The 14,435-nt window shown below is 47.5% G+C and overlaps 1 protein-coding gene across 2 annotated transcripts in view; it reads left to right on the top strand.

The window, feature by feature from the left end:
• The window catches only part of SLC10A7 (solute carrier family 10 member 7), a 229,376-nt gene extending 215,273 nt beyond the window's left edge, over positions 1 to 14,103 (top strand). For both annotated transcript variants that reach the window (XM_084757534.1, XM_084757533.1), the window contains 2 exons: positions 8,856 to 9,001; positions 11,686 to 14,103. In XM_084757534.1, the coding sequence (XP_084613660.1) occupies positions 8,856 to 9,001; positions 11,686 to 11,715 (176 nt within the window). In that variant the 3' untranslated portion in view covers positions 11,716 to 14,103. The remainder of the gene's footprint in view (positions 1 to 8,855; positions 9,002 to 11,685) is intronic.
• Positions 14,104 to 14,435: the final 332 nt, after the last annotated feature.

Genomic DNA, 14,435 nt, shown 5'->3' with positions numbered 1-14,435 from the left:
GTTGATTTTTCTTTCCCAAGCCTGTTCATTTTTGATATAGGATTTTTAGAAAAATTCTACTTTTGAAATATGGAGGACGGGCACATCTATTGGAAGTTCTGCATAAGCTTCTGTGTAGAGAGCACAGTAGCTCCAGCCTGCGCTGGAGGGAGCATGGTGACTAGCTGCGCAGACAGATGTTGGCAGGAGAGCAACACCTGGGCCAGTGAGGAAGCAAGTGGCCCTCAAGGACATCCGAACTCTGAGCCCATTGTGTGTGGTCTGCCCAGCTGACATCTCCTGTCCCCTTATCTGTGAGGTGCCACCAACAGAGATACTTACGGACATACCTCAGGCCTCAGGTTGGAAGGTACTGTTCTGTTCTGAGTGCTCGTTAGACTTATACAAGATACCCTCTTTCCTGCTGGAGACAGAGGGGTCGGCCAGCCTGCCCAGAGACACTGATGGCCACGCAGTGTCCAGTGGTTTGAAGATGATGAGTCTTTGTGGCTCCCATGAGCCCAGAGTCCTGGGACACTGAGCAAAGCTCTGGAGAGTTCTGTCTCACTGTGCCTCTTTGTCCTGCCCTACTATGTGGGAAGGACAGAAATGTTTCCCTCTGGGTCTGTAAAGTCCTAACAAGCACAGATGCTGTGGTGGCTCGCACCAGTGACACCATGAGGGAAGTTTGCAGTTATAGGTGGGATGCCAGACAGAACAAGGAAGCCAGTGAAACGCAGACCCAAGACAAGGATACGCCAAACCACCTATTAGAATGTTCGGTGCATTGGAGCAGAAAACCCGTCACTTAGATAAGGAGGCCACTAGTGTTTATATGCTCTGTGTCATCGCGTCCCCTTTCCTAAGGATCTCTGCAAAAAAGTTTGGCTGTCCTTTGGAGCTTCCCAGAGAGATGGCCAGAATGGAATTCTGAGATCCATGCATATTAAACATCACCTAGACAAGAAACTCACCGTAACCTGCCTCCGATGGACAGCCAGCCGAGCCACACCCACCCACCCACAGTGGGTAGCTTCTCCTTCATAGCCTCCAGAAGGGAGAAACATTAAAAGAAACAAATCCTCCTCACCTTCAGGATGCACTTTCTCCAGTCCTCTGTGTGCGCTGCATTTTCTGTCTGCTCTGTGCAGTGACTTGTTGTTGGGTGGAACTTGCTCTTTGCCCAGCTTTGGCACTGCGCACCAGCCACCTGCTAAGTGGGGGGGATGCTGGCTTTCCGAGGGCAGGCACTTCGTCCATGTGTCACTGCATCCATTACAGACAGGTCTGGAGCACATCAGATAAATGTGAGCGGTTGTATGTTATCTCCCTTCCTCCTTATCTCTAGGAGAGAGTGTGGGGTATTAGCTTCATCTCACTGATGTGGAACAGCTTGAATAGCTTGCCCAACCAAGACCAAGCAGGCAGCAGTTGTAGAAATAGGATTCTAAGCAAGGGTGAGGCCAGCCTCAGGCTTCTTAATGTCTCGTGGTGCAGCTGGTGTAGGCCACTGACAATGAATGACAAATGGGGCCTGGAGAGAAAAAGTGTTTGTTGCGTGAACATGAGGACTGAGTCCAGTTCCCAGAACATTTAAAAGGTTGGATGTGGTGGCACATGCTTGTCATACCGGCCCTGGGGGGTGGAGAAAGGCAGATGCCTAGAGATTGTGGATCACAGACTAGCCTAATAGGTACACCCAGGCCCCAAGGAAAGACACTGGTGTCAAAAGACAGGTAGACAGTTCCTGAGGAGCAACACCCAAGCGTGACCTCTAGCGTCTCCACAGACCTGTACAACATACTTTCCCACATATGCATACACCTGCACATACTCGAATAGTAAGACTTAAACCCCTGCATGAAACACTTTCTGTTGTTACTGAAAATTAGCTTGCAGTAGGATGAGCCTAAGCCTGTCCTAACCAACCCCAGGATTTTGGTCCAGGCCTTGCTATGGCATTGTTCCTACTCTTAGTCAGCCACATAAATCAATGCTCATGAGCTTCACTTTCTGTGAGTCTTCTGTCTCTAGGTATGGGCACGGTGTGTCTGTGTGTGTGTGTGTGTGTGTGTGTGTGTGTGTGTGTGTGTGTGTGAGAGAGAGAGAGAGAGAGAGAGAGAGAGAGAGAGAGAGAGAGAGAGAGAGAGAGAGAGAGAGAGAGAGAAGCCATGGTCATCCTACAGTGACTCGACCTCATAGAGTTCTTGATGGCGGAGATCTAGCTGATGAGTTTGAAGGGCAAGCAGGAGATTTCCTGGAAGACTTAAAAGAGAGAGAGAGAGAGAGATTGAACTAGTAGCACATTTGGATGCTAAACTTAGGGATGTTTCTGAGAACAAAGCAAGCAAAAGGAAAGTAAGCAAACTATGGCAAGAGAGAAGCAACTGGATTCTGGATTTGCCAGCAACTCTCTCCAAAATTCAGTGATTCTCAGAGGAAGAGTGCTTACATGAAGAACAAGTCATGTGGGTACAGGAGAGTGACCTCTAAAGTGACTCAGCAGAGTACGAGCATCTCTTGGCTAAGTGGAAAAAGCCAGGGTATCCAGGCCCGTGGAGTATTTAAGCCTGTGTCAGACCTGTCACCACCATCTCAGGTTGCATGCTCTCTGTCAGTCCACCTTGTCTCCCCCTTACCAGAGCAGGTCTACTGCTCCCCCAGAGCAGGGTGGGCATGCCATTAGCTTCAAGGTCTAGTGGAATGACTTGGATTCATTCTAAAACTGATATAGGAAATATCAGGATGGCATATTTTCTAAAATAATCATTTCTGTGCTGTGTCCCTGTCCAATACCTAAACTCAGTAGATGAGTTAGATAGATAGAGAAAACAGTGGTGCCTAAGTCAGTACTGGAGTGTGTGATGTAGTAATGGGAAACCATGTTCTCCTTCAAGGGACAAGTAGGAGGAAGGCCCCCTTTAAGCTATGTCTTGATGACCCCACGGGCCTTGATGCATATAGAGAAAGGCCAGCATCCTGGGTTGAGCTTGACACTCTAGGCTTGAGCCAGTAACAACAAATGGCCCATGAAGTCCACAGAAATCCATGGTGAGAAATAGTCACAGCAGGTCCAGTTCTGCCTTAGCTACAGGTGTGGCGTCAGACAACCCACTTAACTGCACGAGCTGACGAAACCCCAGTCTCCCCATCCGTGGGGAAGTGGCCACCTACTTCCGAGGGCCCTTGTGTGAACTGACCGAGACTGTGCACGGCGAGCCCTTGGCATGCAACAGCACTCTCCAGGTGATGGCAGCTGTAATTATCTTTCACTAACGTTGAGTGGGTGCAGGATTTGATGAATGGGCCCTGGAAACTCACCGCAGCTCGTGTTCGAGGTGTTGGCTTTAATTAATGTGTTTTGAGAAGATGAATCCGGCTGTAGTTTCTAGGATTGATGAGAGGAAGACAAGGAGGCCTGACTGGTCCGACCTGGGCTTCACGAGGAGCAGAGTTGAGTTGATGGGGATGAAAATCGGGCAAAGAGACAAGAACCTGTAGAACTCTATGAGGTTTTCACAGTTGTCCTCAAGCTTTGAATTGTGGAGACTGGGTAAGCCAGTGACAGGAGGGAGCGCATGCGATGGTAAGATGGGGTCAGGAAAGAGCTGTCGGGACCAGTGGGAAGGCAAGAGGCTGGCCTGTTTGCCTCCTCACAGCCATAGCAGGTAGAGCAAAGCTGACAGCTAAGCCATTTGGGAGGGAGGGAGAGAGGGAGGGATGGAGAGAGGAAGGAAGGAAGGAAGGGAGGAAGGAAGGAAGGAAGGAAGGAAGGAAGGAAGGGCAAAACTCCCGTGCAGCTACAAGTACTGTAGGTAACTGAATAGTGTTGCATAGCAGCTCTTTTTGTTGTGAGGCATAGGCAGCCTTTCATGGCGGTTAAAGAAAAGTCCATATTTAATCTTGGGGGGAAATGCCCATTTCTCAAGGATAAGTCAAGAAATGTTCATATAACACAAAGCAGCAAATGCCGCAACTTGAGCACAATACAAAGGGAATTTTCTAATTGAAAGAACATAAAATAAGCATATTTAAGTTAGAGGGCGAGCTTCTTGTTGTCCACACCGTTTTATCCTTTCCTTCCGCGGTACAGGATGAAAGAAAGGCCTTCCTTGCTGTGAGGAGGAGAAAGTACTGGAAGTTCCTGCGTGGCAGATGCCACTTGAAAGCTCTGCTTATGGAATATGCTGCAGTGTCAAACTCTGTTGGATAATTTTAGACGAGTGTGTCATGTGTGACATGGAAATGTGGCACACTGTACATTAGTGATTTCCCAAGTGTGCAGATCAGGTAGTAATGTGCAGAGAAAGTGCTCTTTATCTACCCGCGCCGTGTGCGTGGAGAGCAGTGGGAAAATGCTTTCCGTGGAAATCACGTTAGTCAGAAAAGGAATCCATTTACAACATGCGCCTTCTAACATCTTTCAGACAATGCATTGTATTAAAGAGGCATTTTTTGATTAATGTTTTATAAACATTTTTCAGCATGACAGCTTAAAGTCCCTGTAAAATTGTAAATGCGTGCATAGTGTTCAGTTCCATAAAGGCAAATGCCATCTCATAAAGTCTGGTTGAATCCTGTCATCCATGGTGACACAGAATCAGTACCTGGGAGCATTAAAATTAATTTGCTTCATTTATATTACTGTGGTGATAGCAAGATGAAAAGAATCTGTATTTAAATTTTACTTTAAAAGGAAAACTCAAGTAAGTTTGTTTGGGTTTTTAAGTTATTGCTAATTCTTTTCTAATTAACAAATGTAGTAAAAATGAGGTGATAATCTATATAGTAGCTTTATTATGGAATTTGAAAAAAAATACAAAGCCACTTATTACATGTGTGGTTTTGTGAGCATCTATGGCACCCTCAAAGGTGAGTAACAAACACCTGCTGCCCTGGTGCTTGGTGACGCAAACATCGAGCTGCAGGCTGGAACAAGGACGCGCACAGGACTCGAGGGCTGGCGAGGGTCATGCCGAGAAGGGCTCAACAGGCCAGGCTAGAGACCCCACCCAGGCTGCGTTCTCAGAGGAGGCAGCGGGAGACCAGAAGGCTAAAGGATGAAGTGGCACCAAGAACTGACCAGGACCTAGACAAAGGATGCTGAGCAAAGGCCTGGGGGGCGAGGCCGATTTCGGTGCCAACAGGGATGGGATAGTGTCCTGTGTCACCCAGGGAGGCTGCAGGGTGGGAAAGGGGAGGTCTAGGGGAGGAAGGGCAGGAGAGAGGGCTCCTATGTGCCCTCACTAAGAACGCTCAGCCTGCTGACATGCGGACACGGTGCCTGAATGGATCGGCCCTTGGAATAGGAAAGGTTTATTTGGGCCCGTGGGTCCCAGGGATTTAGTCCGGGCACTCAGCCCTGTCTCCTTGGGCCTCTGGCAGAACGTCAGCTTTGAGTGTATGGAGGAGGCACAGAAGAGCTCCTCCACCTCATCTTGGCCAGGAAACAAAAGCAGAGAGGGCCCAGCGGCCCTTCAAGGGCACAGCCCGGGTGGCCTACACTCCTCCCGCGAGGCTTCATTGCCTAAAGGTTCCGCAGGTCCCACGAAGCCCAGTAGCCCAGCCTTCCGGGATACAAGCTCCAAGTCTTAACACCGGGCTGTCTGGTGCTCAGCCAACACACCTGAGTGCTAGTGGGCAGAATGGGTGAGTGTTCCGCTGAGCTGTTAACCCTGTGAGAGAAGAGGCCAAGGGCGTGTCTCTATCTACAAGCTGCTGGAATAAAAAAAAAGATGATTTCCTGCTCCGACATGACAGATCCATTGCCAAGTGTCAGAAATCAGGTATGGTGGCTTCTGGGAGACCCTGTAGCTTATCCATGGCTTCTAGCTATTATCCATACCTCCCTGGGCACCTGGCAGAGGTACCGCAGGCCAGAGGCAGTAAACTTCCGGTTGCCAGAGAATAGTGTCACAGCACAGGACCTGGGGATTGGGGAATGTGCTGTCTCTCCGCCCCTCCCACCTTTCTCTTTCCATCCAGACCTTGGAGGATCTGCAAGTCCGCTGCAATCACGCTCAGCTGGGACTTGGGAAAGCCGAAACAAAGCAACATTGAAATAAACAGGTTGAGAGGAACTCTAAAAATAGAAAAAGAAAGTAGGTGTTTCAGACACGGAAAAGTTAGATAGACTTTAAGATCCAAATAAACAGGGTGACTTTCATTGCCAGAGTGCTGTGCCCATCACTGAGGTGGCTGTGACACCCAGAGGACACACTGAGGTGCTTGGGCCTCATCGCTGGACACCAGGCTTCTTACCTCTGATACATAATTTCCAGCCCTGGTTTTTTGGGGGAGGGGGCTGGGGGGGTTTTTCGAGACAGAGTTTCTCTGTGTAGCCTTGACTGTCCCAGACTCACTTTGTAGACCAGCGATCCACCTGCCTCTGCCTCCCGAGTGCTGGGATTAAAGGCATGGGCCACCACACCCGCCTTCCAGCCCCGTTTTTGATGTTAGCTACTCGGGAGGTCAGAGATGGGAAATGTGATTAATAACTACGCAGAAAGTGCTGTAGGCACATAAATTGGTGGGGAGAAGGTCCTATTTAATGTGACAAATGTCTGCACAGCTGCAAGTCATCTTGGATTCTTTCTCATTCAAGCAAGGCAAATGACTGTCATGCAAGGCACAGTAAGAAGCAGGCCACCAGGGTCTGTCAGGAAAATAGATCTGCGCTTCCAGTAAACGGGAGGAACAAGGGCCCTGAGGAAACATGGGGGGTTGTAATGGAGGGCGTGGCCGAAGCCAAGACCACGGGAATTTAGGGTACTTAGAGCCTAGATGCTTGGAGAGGAGGTGGGTAGCGGGGGCCCAGGTTTCCACTGAGATCTGGGGAGCACAGCGGGGAGCACAGTGAGCTCCCAGTAGGAGCCAGCGGCTGACTGCTGGTGCGCCACGAAGATGTCAGCGCTGGCTGAAGTGGAGCAGTGGGGCAGCGAAGCCTCCCTGGCCTTCCATCTTCACAAGACCACCGAGGGCACAGCCAACCACGAGGACTGCAGTTCACTGCGTCCCCGCGAACAGAAGGGTGTTTGAAGATGAGAGGGCTGCTCTGAGGGGGCTTGCAGGACAGAAGAAGCTTCGGACCTTCAGTTCAAAGCACGGCAAGGCCACCAGCACACTAGAAGCTTCTAGAAGGTCACACCTCCGCCCTGCTGGTGCGGCTTTTCATCCATGTGAAACCCCAGCACCGTAGTGGTGTGGGGGTCAAGGGAGTTCAAGGTCTGCTGTCCTGGAGAAGCTACGGTCCAGGGGACTGTGCTGCAGAAGCCGGACTGCACAGAGAGCAGGTGCACTCAGCCTCCTGAGTGATGCCACCAAGGGCAGTGAGTGTCCTTGGAGTGAAGCCACTGTGTGCCTTTCTTTCCACTCTGTCCACAGAAAGGTGGCGTGGATGATTTAGCTGAGCAACGGCAGTTCTTAAATTATAGTCAGAAAGCCTGATCTGGCTGGCTCGTACTCCCCCTCAGTGTTCCTCCTGGCTGGGTCTCATCCCGCTGGTACATCCTTGGAAGTCCCTCGGGGGCAGCAGAGCTCAGGAAACTTCCTTATCCTCCTGGTTCTGAGCGGCATCGTGTGGACCACAGTTGGAGAACTTGTCTAGACAGGGCAGTCATGCCTGCATCATAGTGTCTCCTCCTTAAATTTTCCAAAGCTATACATACTTTTCCAAAACATAGATTTTTAAGGCTATTATAAAAGGCTATTTTTAATAGGCTATACTAAGGCTATTATATTTTGTTTTCCTTTGTTCTTTGGCTTGTTGTTATATTTTCTGGGTCTTAGAGTGAATATGGAAATAGGAGACTGAAAATGTCCGCCTGTGCTCTATGGTGGCCCTGAGAGAGGCTCCCGTATGGGCAGGCTGAAGGTTGTCATTTTACATCAGTGCTTTGTGCAGCTGTGAAGAGGAGAGCAGCCATGAAATACACGTTTGCATCAAGTCTTGGAATTGATTAGAAGGCTCAGAGTAATTGAAGAAGCCAAGCTTTCCCTGATGTGTTGTGAATAAAAAAAGTTACTTGTGTGCCACTATCGAATGTTTAGGAGCTTGGGCCCTTTTCAGAGACCATTTCAGAAAAACAAGAAGGCTGAATGCTTAAAGTATTTGGTTGTGAAAGCTGACGTGTGTGCACAGCAGCAGCCACAGTAAAACAATGACTAGTGACACTTAAGCCTCTGGTGTCTGGATTTTGCTAGCTAAAGAAGCCAAGAGTGTATGCTATGCTAGGTGCCTAGAAATGGGCACACTCCACTCTTCCAGAATAGAACGGTGGACTCATGCTGCAGTATTTGTTTATTTCGGTCCCTTTGAGGCCTTTACTTGACATGCATGTTGCTCTTTACCTGTTACACACGAAATTGTTTCGTGACTGGAAAGCACATTGGGCACCTTGGCCGTGAGAGTAACATTCAGGGTTTGTGGGTAGAGCACATGCTTAGAAGTTGTAAGGTCCTGGGTTCCGTCTCAGGACGTCCTCCCACCCTGCGTCTCTTCCCATCACTGCCGTCTTCCTGTATCCTTGGGGCCCCTAACGACCAGCATACTCAGCCCACTGAGCAAGAGAGATCCACCGTGAACTCTCCTTAGTCCTGCCCAGCCCTCTTAGAGCAACCGCGTTTCAGCCTTCCGTCTCCTGATGAAGGAGCTGCCACTTTGAGAGGTCCCGCCATCACAGCACACAGGCCACCTTCCCCTGTTCATCTGTTCCAGCTAGAACTCAGAACTTTATGTCAGGAAAGGAAGATAGAGCTGTGGGCGTTATCTGAAAGCTTCCCAGTTCAGGGCTGCGAATACACACTGGAAAATAGACTTAACAGCCCACTTGATGCCTGAATTTGCCTCTACATTTTCTGCCTTCTTTGTTGAACAGGAGTTCCGATGCTGAAGATAGTGTTTGCAGGCCACGAGCATCTCTCGTTGATATCGGTACCCTTGCTCATCTACCACCCAGCCCAGATCCTTCTGGGGAGTGTGCTAGTGCCAACGATAAAGTCTTGGATGGTGTCAAGGCAGAAGGTAAGACTCTAGAAAGACCTGACTTGGATCCAGATCAGACTGAAATGCTCTTTCTGGACTCAATGATTCATATACTTTTTTTCCAGTATATCATTGTATGTGTTTTATTAATGAAATATATACTAACAGGGGTTGGGGAAGTGAGTAGAGTCAAGCATGAGGACCTAGTCAGAACAACAGCATCTACAGAAAAGGCTGAGCACACCAGTGCCCTCTACTATAGCCGTGGGACCCAGCCACTCAGACAAAGGAGAGACCTTGTCTCAAATAATACGGTAGCGAGTAGCCAGGCAGTGGTGCACGCCTTTAATCCCACCACTGAGGAGGCAGAGGCAGGTAGATCTCTGAGTTCAAGGCCAGCCTGGTCTACAAAGCAAGTTCCAGGACAGCCAAGGCTACACAGAGGAACTCTTTTCTTGAAAAACCAATAAGTAAAAAATAAAGTAGTGAGCAATTGAAGAAGACACCTGCACACAAGGACACATATGTGTGCACACACATACTCACACATGTAAATAAATGTGTAATTGCAGTATACATTGGTCTATACAGTTTGCCCAGGAAGAATGGGTTGGTTATCTTTTTATAAAAGACAGTTATACTTGTACTGCAGTATTCAAATACACTTCAACATTCTCATATTAAAGAGACTACTGATGAGATGTTTAAAATATGATTTACTGCTTGTGCGTTCCTCCTATGGACCCCAGTCTTTTATCTATGCTACTCTGAATATGACTGAACGTGGGCCCAGCCAGAACGTCATTCTCACATTTAGTTCTCAATATGGTAAAACTGTGTTTAGTTAGGAATTAAAATATAAAAAACTGACTAACAGAAGATCCCACACAGTATTAATTCCGCCATATGTAGCACAGAATATTATTAGATAGTAGGCAGGTCCTTTAGATTTAGTTTCCTAAAGTATTGGCCAAAGTACTTAAATCAATGGGTCAGAGAAATTTAGACGGTGCACAGAAAACGGTATCACAATGGAATGTTCTTGGCCCTGCTAGGAGTAATTTTTGTGTGGCCACAGGGCAGTGACTGCTAATAGCAGGTATGTGAAAAGAAGAGGCGTCCAGTGGCGGAGCACCCTGGGCCGTGTCCCTAGTGTCCTGAATGGCAGGGTGCACTGCACTGGGCCAGCAGTGGGTGTTGAGGCACCCTGCCTGACCTCACAGCTTAGCTGCAGTCTTGCTTCACCACAGCTTGCTATGTCCATTTTACAGGTCAGGAAACAGAATGGGAAAGTCCTCTTGGGAGCTTGGTGCTAGATTTAGGACCAGAACCCCTTGTCTGTGTGGCCATATATCTCTATAACACAGACAGAAAATAGAGTATGGCTCTTAGATAACTCACAGCAAGCCCCTGAGGTCCTACCTGAGAAGCTTAGCCCATCTCATGTCAATCACTAATTCGGTGACCTAACGGCCCCAGTGTCCAGCACAGCTCAGCCACAGAGCCTTGCAGTCAGTTGGCAGAAGACCGGGTCGCTATCTTCTTCACTTCTCTCCTTTTCATATTGTGTCTTTCCTTGACTAGTGTGTATGTATGTTGCCCCTTCAGAATGTATAGTATGAATAGAAACAACAACAATAACAACAACAAACCGATTACCTGGGCCGTATTGAACAGAGCTGTAATCCTAGCCACTGCTCAGGGGACTAAGGCAGAGAATAGCAAGTTCAAGACCATCCTGAGCCTCAAAATAAGTCTAAGGCCAGCCTGGGCAACTGAGTGAGACTTGTGTCATAATGGACTTTGAGACGGGCTGGGGTGTGGCTTAGTGCGTGTTTATGTAACATCCCTGAGGCCCTGGATTCTATACCCAGTCCTACAAAAGAAAACACAAGAAGTTCTTTGAAAATCTAAATACTATTTCCAACAGTATTCACTCGCAGAAAACAACAAAGTAATTGGAGTGGGCTCTTCATCTAAGTGTCTCCAATTTTTGACACTTAATTGGACTATGCTGTTTATTTTCCAGTTAGCACTGGCTCATTTAGAATAACCCAAAGGCCTGGAATATTTACCTAGTACACTAAATACTAAGACTGGCCCTTTGGGGTGTCATCACTACCTTTGTTTTGCAAATAATACTAATGAACCCCCAAAATACTCATGTAGTGCGGAACAGAAGTAGACAGATAGCAAGGCCAGGCGCAGGGGGATGGCAGCCAGCTGGCCAGGGAGCTCACAGCGAAGTCTGTCTCTGGGGATAGGACTGGTTATAGCGTGCGGCTGAGTGCGTGCCAGTCCTCTTTCTGTCACTGTCATACATGCCTAAGACTTCTTGTTTCGGAGCCATAATCAGTGGCTCTGCTGTTTGGGGTCCTGTGAGAGGCAGCAGGTCATGGTGGGAGTGTTTACCAGGAAACCCTTCCTTTAACTGCTGGGTCAGGCTGTAGAGGACCAAGGTCCTAGCTGAGGTCCTATAGTCCCCTTTGAGGGCACACCCCCCCCCCAGTGACCTGAATATCTCCCACTAGGCCCCACCTCTTAAAGGCCATCTACCATCTTCCAATAGTACTATTCTGGGAACCTACAGGGAACATTCCAGATGAACCTAGTATCTCTCAGCAGCCTCTCTTGCTTCAGCAGCATATGTTGTGTGATATGAGTTGATATTTCACCTTGTTTTGGACGCTGTCCAACTCTGAGCCATTTTTCATTTCTTGCAGGGAGTGAAGTTGACGAGACCAACAGTATGACCCAGGAAGCGCCTTCCTGACGCTGTGTATATATGTACAGGCTTGTACATACAGGGGATTCTGAGGACTTGTCCTTGTGAATGTTGCTTTGATGCCTATTTTATTTTTTTACAGAAAAAAAAATGATATACCTGTTTAAAGTGCCTTAAGATGTTTTTGACAAGAGCGTTATTTCCAAAACATACTCCGTTGGCTACTTCCAGGGTGGTGCAGTATTTTGAACTTTTTTTTTTCCCCTCAATGCAGAAAAAAAAGTTTCAGTAAGGTGCAAAAAGCTAACAAGTTTTCTTTGTACTGCCTTTTGTGCAAAACAACTCTAACAGTTACCGTAACATGTGAAATGAGGTCACACCATCCAGAAACCATCCTGCTGGTGACAGTGAAGGATTCCAAAGTCTCGCTCACACACTTTGATTCGTTGTATGGGTCTTTGTTTCTAAGACCATGACATGCCTGTCCCTTATCAGCTCAGCAGGGGTCATAGATTGACAAGATGCTAAGAAGCACAAGGGACCTCATTCCTGACATCAGCTTCTCTAGGCCACCTTTCAATTAGTCCCTGTACACCCCAGAAACTCCTCCGTCCCATCAGAAGAAAGTGGGGGCAAAGCGTAAATATATTATAAGCTGCTTCAAGCAAGGTTTTGATATGAGTGGTGAGGTAAACACAGACTGTGGTTTGGGAGGTTTTCAATCACATCTCAGTACGTTTTTCCTCTTTCTTCTATAATTCCTTGTTTTTCATTTCACTTGCACACCCGCAGCAGCCCAGCGCAACACTCAGAGCCATCACAGTCAGTTGGAGACTAGTCACCATTAACAGTGGGTTGTGTACACATTCCGCAGCGGGGACCAAGCGCTTTTCCTGTTACACAGTTCCGAATTGCTCCTAGTGGCAAGACGTAGCCTGTTACACCCTTGTGATTAAGCGCACTTAAGACATTTGAGACAACTTATGTGTGAGAACATCTTTCACTCACTTGACAAACGTTCACCACATCTCTTAAGAAACAATCATCTTGCCTTAGGAGTCAGACAATATCAGGTCACGGGTGTGAGCGAATGTTACATGTCCATACTGCCTAGTCAGGTGGAAAGAACGCTGATACAGAAGACCAGGACCACCCATCCACCAAGCTGCCAGACACAGCCAGTCCCGGAGTTGGGCATCAGCCCTCAGGAGCGATGCCGCCTCCAGTGGCCACAAGAGCTTAACCAACTCTTTTTCTAGACCCAAGTAGAAAATAAAGCAATATACTAAATGGTGAGAACACCTTTCCTGTGTTTCCTTAATGCTGTCCTTCATTGACTTAACGGTCCTAATTGTCATCTTAGGTCTCACCACGGCCCTGCCGTCTCCTCGGCAGCTGCCTTTGTTGTTGGTAGCAGTGGTTGTAGTCACACAATGCAACTCACTCCTTCAGAGTTCCCTGGCTTGTCAGTGGCTGTAGTCTATACTAAGGTTAGCACCGGCGTTATGGTGTTAGCCAGTGCCTCTCGACCTCACAGCACTCGCCGAAGCCCTAACACTGGTGCCAGGCCTTGCAAAGGTTCACCAAGCCGTGGGGCACACTGCTGGGGAGAAGGGCGCCGTGAGTCCGTTTGGTTAAGCGTGATGCTTACGTGGAGCAGAAAGGTTTTCAAGTCTCATCCCTACACGCTTCCTGGGGCTGTAGAGGAAGCAGAGATGGGCCGCCGGCCAGCGCTGCTGTCAGGATCGTTCCCGTCGTTTGTATATTGGTCTCCCCACCTCATCTACCTCTGTGTACCACCTGCAGAAGGTGTGGCTGGGATAAAATACAACTGAAAACGCTATGATAACATTTTGTCTTTTGCTTTAAACGCGTGTTTTGTTTTCAGATAGTCTGACTTAGATCATGAGTTTCGGTGGCTGTTGTGACATGTCTGTGGCTTCTTGTTTTACACAGATGTGATAGCACATTTTTCATGGTGAGCAAAAAATAAAGTCAAAATTTATTTTAATTCATGCTCATTATGATTTAATTGCCAGCTTAAAACAGTTTACTATGTTTACACACTGTCTGTCAATCTGTTTTATACATTTGTTTGTCCAAATGTGTTTATAAAAGAAATACATTGGGTTATATTTATGTTTACTCATTTTCCACCTGGAATTTGCTCATTTTTTTAATGGCTGAAATTTTAATGAATGGTAATGCAGTCTTTACACATGCTCCAAATTTTAAGATTGTGGTTTGTTTGTTTTTTAATTCTTCTCTATTCTGTTTAAACTGACACACCTCTGGTTGAAGCTCAGTGTTTATGCTAAATACCAAATTTTTTCAAAGAGATGTCTAAGTAGTGAAGTGGGTTATTTATAATGAGTGGAAAATAAAAGATAATTCTATGATTAAACAAAAAATATTTGAGTAATCACTGGAAATTTCATGGCTCCTTTTCACCTGATTTCTGATGCACTCACTGCTTTCCAAGGATTTCTTAGATTCACTTCAGCTCTGTGCAGCACAAAACGTGGAAACGGACAGACGTGTGGTAGTCCTCCTGGGTACCCATATCCACGTAGTGCCACAAAAACCCTTCTTTGATACATTATCTTTACATCAGAGTTAAGGAGCAAAGGAAACACTTGTAACAGAGTGACAAGACTTAGGCTCTGCAAGCAGGCTCTGCAGGCAGCGCTTACCCCTTCCCTTGTCGTTTTGACTAGTGGGAAAGCTGATGCTCCAGCCTTTCCCAAG

Source organism: Acomys minous (assembly GCF_964271855.1).
Source record: "Acomys minous genome assembly, chromosome: 14".
NCBI classification, from domain to species: domain Eukaryota; kingdom Metazoa; phylum Chordata; class Mammalia; order Rodentia; family Muridae; genus Acomys; species Acomys minous.
This window is presented reverse-complemented; position numbering and strand designations above follow the sequence as displayed.